General features: G+C 46.2%; 1 protein-coding gene and 1 non-coding gene across 2 annotated transcripts in view; one reads left to right on the forward strand and one right to left on the reverse strand.

Annotated features, from left to right (window-relative positions):
• LOC105549806 overlaps positions 1-499 on the reverse strand; it is a 23,353-nt gene extending 22,854 nt beyond the window's left edge. The window contains exon 1 of the mRNA XM_011994452.1: positions 193-499. Coding sequence (XP_011849842.1) covers positions 193-499 — 307 coding nt within the window. The remainder of the gene's footprint in view (positions 1-192) is intronic.
• Positions 500-696: 197 nt separating this feature from the next.
• On the forward strand, positions 697-770 carry TRNAN-GUU. Its single transcript has one exon. It is a non-coding gene; the product is annotated as a tRNA-Asn (tRNA).
• The last annotated feature ends 5,229 nt before the right edge of the window (positions 771-5,999 follow it).

The raw sequence follows: 5,999 nt of genomic DNA on the forward strand, positions 1-5,999 counted from the left end.
ATTATTTGTAATCATAAAATAATAGAACCAATGTAATTTTAAAGATATATGAAAAAGGGTTTATTTATTTATTTAACAGACAATTGAACAAACAAACAATGGAAGCAAGTCCTTTGCCAAAAGGAACACAGAGGGTCATGATGATGCTACTCCTCCAAGGATTTCAGGGTTCCCAGACGCCTAGTGCCAGACCCTGCTCCTCGCAAGGGGACCCACGAGCGACCCTCGCCACCATCCCTGCCCTGGTGGAGCCCCCGTGCGGAACACAGGATCCGAAGATGGCAGCGGAAGCGCCACAGCGGCCTCGAAAGCGACTGGGCAGGGTGGGCACAGGCTCCCTCACCGGATGAAGGCGGCGAAAAGAACGGGAAGAACCATCCCGGGAGCCCACTGGGCGTTCAGTTTCATTTGGTACCCGAGGAGGCTCGGGCTGGGTCGCCGACTGGGGAGTTTCTGGGAGCTTCTGAAGAAGGAGAGGGACAGGGCCGGCGAAGGCCATTCGGCTCTCCGTCTGGCTCCAGAATCTCCTAACACGCAGGTGTCCGACGTTGACCACGGCGACTCACCGCTCTAATCTCTCTGGTTTTCCAAGGCCTTGCTCAGTAGTCCTGCCAGGCGGGCCCTGAGAATAGAAGGGAGGGAGGAAATTTAGTGAGTGCGCCCTTCCTCTATTGCCCAGTAGAGTGAGTAGTGCTTGTCTCTGTAGCGCAATCGGTTAGCGCGTTCGGCTGTTAACCGAAAGGTTGGTGGTTCGAGCCCACCCAGGGACGCTTAGTTGGAACTTTTAAAGCATGCACGCATTGTCAATCACTACATAAGTGGGGAAGATTTTATCTTCCCGGAGTACCAAGCCACTGATTTATGACTGATCCATGTCAAGGGCCGGCCCACCTCCCCGACCAGATTTTTTTTTTTTTTTTTTTTTTTGAGACGGAGTCTCGCTCTGTCGCCCAAGCGCGCCCTGCTAATTTTTTGTGTTTTTAGTAGAGACGGGGTTTCACCGTGGTCTCGATCTCCTGACCTAGCGATCCGCCCGCCTCGGCCTCCCAAGGTGCTGGGATTACAGGCGTGAGCCACCACGCCCGGCTACCCGACCAGATTCTTAACCGGGTATCTCCCGAAATGCTGGGTTTCCACCAGTGTAACTGAGGAATCCTGAAACAGAGAACTAGGAACCCACTTCTGGTGTGATAAAATTCTAATTCAGTCCGTTCTACGCTTAAACGAGTAATTTATGTGCCTCCATTTTTCTCATATTTTAGTAATAGGAGTCCAGTAGTATCTCCAGGATATGCCTGGATTTACTGATTGCTCTATCAATAATGTGACCAGTGGAATCACTCATCATGTTAGTGATCCTCTCCATCATTTTTTGAAAACAGTATTTTTTCCTCAGTTTGTGCATGATTTATTTAACCCTTTTCAAAATGTTTTTGTTAGCCAGGCATGGTGGCATGTGCCTGTAATCCCAGCTACTGGGGAGGCTGAGGCAGGAGAATCATTTGAACCTGGGAGGTGGAGGCTGCAGTGAGTTGAGATCACTACACTCCAGCCTGGGCAACAGAGTGTGACTCCACCTCAAAAAAAAAAAAGTATTTGAGATGAGGTTGGTTTCATGGTTTTAGGATTACAAAGAATGCTGCAGTCACTATTCTTGTACACGTATCTTTGGTCATTGTGGAAATGTCTACACTGCAGATATTTCTATAGTGTAGAGAACTGGATGCGCCATTGCTACATTATAGTGTTTATATAACGCTTCTAATTTGAGTACATTCTGCAAATGTATCTTTCACGGGAGCAATACCTAATAACATTCCAATATGAATATTTATAAGAGGAAACATGTGCAGATGTGCAATTCAGCTTCGTGCCTCTCCGTGGGGCCCATGTTCATAAAATGGTGACATTAGCTATCTGAGAGTGGAGTTTGCGGCCCTCTGACGTCAAAAGTTGAAGCAGAGGACATGAAACCCCTCAATGCACATCCTCTGTAGTCTGGCCAGAATCACTCCTAGGTTGGTGGTCTCTTATCAGGAGGAAATGCTGCTTGCTTGCTTGGTCAAAACCACAAAAGGGAGGGAAAGTATTAGGCTGTTGGTTGATAACAGTAGTGAAGCAAGTCTTTCCAAAGGTAACCCTTCGGAAAAAAAAATCCTAATTCTTACCAGATGGTGCTGTGCAGTTCCAGGCTCTTGGTGTCCCAAACAAAGAATTGTACATGGCACACACAAAGCAGCAAAGCAAAGCAAAAGTTTATTAAGCACAGTAACACTCTCAGAGTGGGGAGAGTGGGCTGACCTCTGGGAGATGAGATCAGTATTAGTTTGGTGTACTTTGGGTCTTTTTATATGTGTTTATTTTTCTTCTCTTCACAAGGATGTCTCATCTTTAGCCAGTGTTTGCCTTTAGATTGATAGGTGGGTGGCTTGCTTTGGCCCTTGTGTGCTTGCTTGCTGCCTCCATCCCATAATTTTTAGTACACACATGAGTTTTAACGAGCTGATTATCATATGAAGTCATGTTAAGGATACTTTTTTTCTCGAATGCACATGCCTATCTCTGAGGAGCTGCCCCTTTACTGGTTTGGATCTTGCCAGCCATGAGGTCCTTGCTTGCTGTTTTTTGGGGTTTTTTTCTTTTTTCTTGACAGAATCTCTCTCTGTTGCCCAGTCTGCAGTGCAGTAGCACAATCTTGGCTTCCTACAACCTTCTCCTTCCGGGTTAAGTGATTCTCCCACCTCAGTCTCCCAAGTAGTTGGGAGCACATGCTCACACCACCACCCCCGGCTAATTTTTTGTATTTTTAGTAGAGATGGGGTTTTACCATATTGGCCAGGCTGGTCTCACACTCCTGACCTCAGGTGATTCACCCACTTTGGCCTCCCAAAGTCCTGGGATTACAGGCGTGAGCCACCACACCTGACCAAAAAAAGAATTTTTAAAATTATTCTTTTAGGCCAGGTGAGGTGGCTCACGCCTGTAATCCCAGCACTTTGGGCGACCAAGGTGGGTCAATCACGAGGTCAGGAGTTGGAGACCAGCCTGGCCAACATGGTGAAATCCCATCTCTAGTAAAAATACAAAAATTACCCAGGTGTGGTGGCTGGTGCCTGTAAACCCAGCTACCCAGGATGCTGAGGCAGGAGAATTGCTTGAAACCAGAAGGCAGAGGTTACAGTGAGCAGAGATCACACCACTGCACTGCAACCTGGGCAAAAGAGCAAAACTCCGTCTCAAAAAATAAAATAAAATAATAAAATAAAATAAAATAAAATATTCTTTTAGCCGGGCAAGGTGACTCACGCCTGTAATCTCAGCACTTTGGGAGGCCGAGGCAGGCGAATCATGAGGTCAAGAGATCGAGACCATCCTGGCCAACTTGGTGAAACCCCTTCTCTACTAAAAATACACAAATTAGCCGGCCGTGGTGGCAGGCACCTGTAATCCTAGTTACTCAGAGGACTGAGGCAGGAGAATCGCTGGAATCCGGGAGGCGGAGGTTGCAGTGAGCCGAGATCACACCACTGCACTCCAGCCTGGAGAAAGAAAGAGACTCTGTCTCAAAAAAAAAAAAAAAAGAAAAGAAGAGAAAAAGAAAAATTATTCTTTTAAACTTGTGTCATGGCCAGCACAGTGGCGCACGCCTGTAATCCCAGCACTTTGGGAGGCTGAGGCGGGCGGATCATGAAGTCAAGAGATTGAGATCATCCTGGCTAACATGGTGAAACCCCGTCTCTACTAAAAATACAAAAAATTAGCCAGGCGTGGTGGTGGACACCTGTAGTCCCAGCTACTCAGGAGCCTGAGGCAGGAGAATGGTGTGAACCCGGGAGGCAGAGGTTGCAATGAGCCGAGATGGCGCCATTGCACTCCAGGCTGGGCAACAGAGCGAGACTCCGTCTCAAAAAAAAAGAAACAAAAAGAAAAAGAAAGAGAGAAAGAAAGAGAAAGGAAGGAAGGGAGGGAAGGAGGGAAGGAGGAAGGAGAGAGAGAGAGAGAGAGAGAAAGAGAGAAAGAGAGAAAGAGAAAGAGAAAGAGAAAGAAAGAGAGAAAGAAAGAGGAGGAAGCTACTGATAGTCCAGTATGGTACACTGTGATAGACTGAAGAAAATGGTGGTTATAATTTGCAGCTTCTCTCATCAAGAGAGTCTATTTCTCCCCTGTTGAATCTGGGATTGGCTATGTGATTTGCTTTGGGTAAATGTTGGTGCCTTCGCAAACCTGGCAGAAGAGAGGCTTGCACATGGGGGGATTGCCTGCTTTTTGCTTCATTTGAAATCCTGAGACCATGATCTGAAGACCGCCCCTAAGCAAGCCTGCTGGAGAGATCACATGAAGAAAAAGATCCATGCATCCCACTTGTTCCAACCTATCCAGCCATACCCCAGATGTGTGAGTGAGGCCATCCTAGACCATCCAGCCCCAAATGAATCAGCTTGGACCAGAAGAATGTCCAAGCCAACTCACAGAATCACTAAAAATAATAAATTATTGTTATTCTAAGTCAATAAGCTTGGAAGGGTTTATTATGCAGCAAAAGTCTATCAAAAGGGTGATGGTAGCTGCAGGAAATAAATATATACCTTTAATTTTATATGCATAAACATCTTTGGGATGATACCTCCAAAATATAAATTCCTATATTGAAAGAGCACACTGAGTACCCAGCATGGCGGATGAAAATAGATCATGAAATTTCAAAATAGTAGGAACAGGTAGAAGATTCTATAAGCTTTTGGGAGGGGAGATGGAGACCAGTTTAAGGCAAACAACAAAGAATCAGAATGGCATTACACTACAGTGTTGATGTGCTCCAGTCTATAACCATCAGGAACAAACTTGTAGTCAAACCTGAGTATACTGGCTCATTGCAACAGAGGAGACAGCAAACACTATGGGGAAATTGTGGGACAATTCTTCCTTTGGGAATCTTGATATTTTTATCTAGAAAGTGGGAGGAATGGTTGCAGGACTAAACACATAATTGGTAAAGAATCAACAGTCTGGACAGGCACGGTGGCTCACGCCTGTAATCCCAGCACTTTGGGAGGTCGAGGTGGGCAGATCACGAGGTCAGGAGATCGAGACCATCCTGTGAATGGTGAAACCTCGTCTCTACTAAAAATACAAAAAATTAGCCGGGCATGGTGGCAGGCGTCTGCAGTCCCAGCTACTCGGGAGGCTGAGGTAGGAGAATGGTGTGAACCCGGGAGGCGGAGCTTGCAGTGAGCCGAGATCGTGCCACTGCACTCTAGCCTGGGCAACAGAGCGAGACGCTGTCTCAAAAAAAAAAAAAAAGAATCAACAGTCAATACAAAAGTTAGCCGAGCATGGTTGGGCATGCCTGTAATCCCAGCTACTTGGGAGGCTGAGGGAGGAGAATCGCTTGAACCCAGGAGGCGGAGGTTGCAGTGAGCTGAGATGATGCCCCTGCACTCCAGCCTGGGTGATAGAGACTCTGTCTAAAAAAAAAAAAAAAAAGACCAGCCGGCAGTGGCTCATGCCTGTAATCCCAACACTTTGAGAGGCCGAGGCGGGCGGATCACAAGGTCAGGAGTTCAAGACCAGCCTGACCAATATGGTGAAACTCCTTCTCTACTAAAAATACAAAAATTAGCTGGGTGTGGTGGCATGTGCCTGTAGTCCCAGCTACTCAGGAGGTTGAGGCAGGAGAATCGCTTGAATCTAGGAGGCAGAGGTTGCAGTGAGCCGAGATTGCGCCACTGCACTCCAGCCTGGCCACAGAGCAAGACTCTGTCTCAAAAAAATAAAAAAATAAAAAATAAAATAATTAACAGTGACTATTAGTAGTAGCTGGGAAAAGGGGATATTTGATCATATTATGATATTATGGTTTGGACAGTGTTCTGTTTGTGATCAAATATGATTGTGAAATAGTCTTTCTTTCATCTTGGTGAGAGGGTAACTTTGTCTGATATTGGTGTTGTGAAATTTTTAGTTTTAACTGGAGAACATCATGGCCTAGGTGTTTGTCA

Source organism: Mandrillus leucophaeus, unplaced genomic scaffold (genome assembly GCF_000951045.1).
Source record: "Mandrillus leucophaeus isolate KB7577 unplaced genomic scaffold, Mleu.le_1.0 Scaffold457, whole genome shotgun sequence".
Taxonomy (NCBI): Eukaryota; Metazoa; Chordata; class Mammalia; order Primates; family Cercopithecidae; genus Mandrillus; species Mandrillus leucophaeus.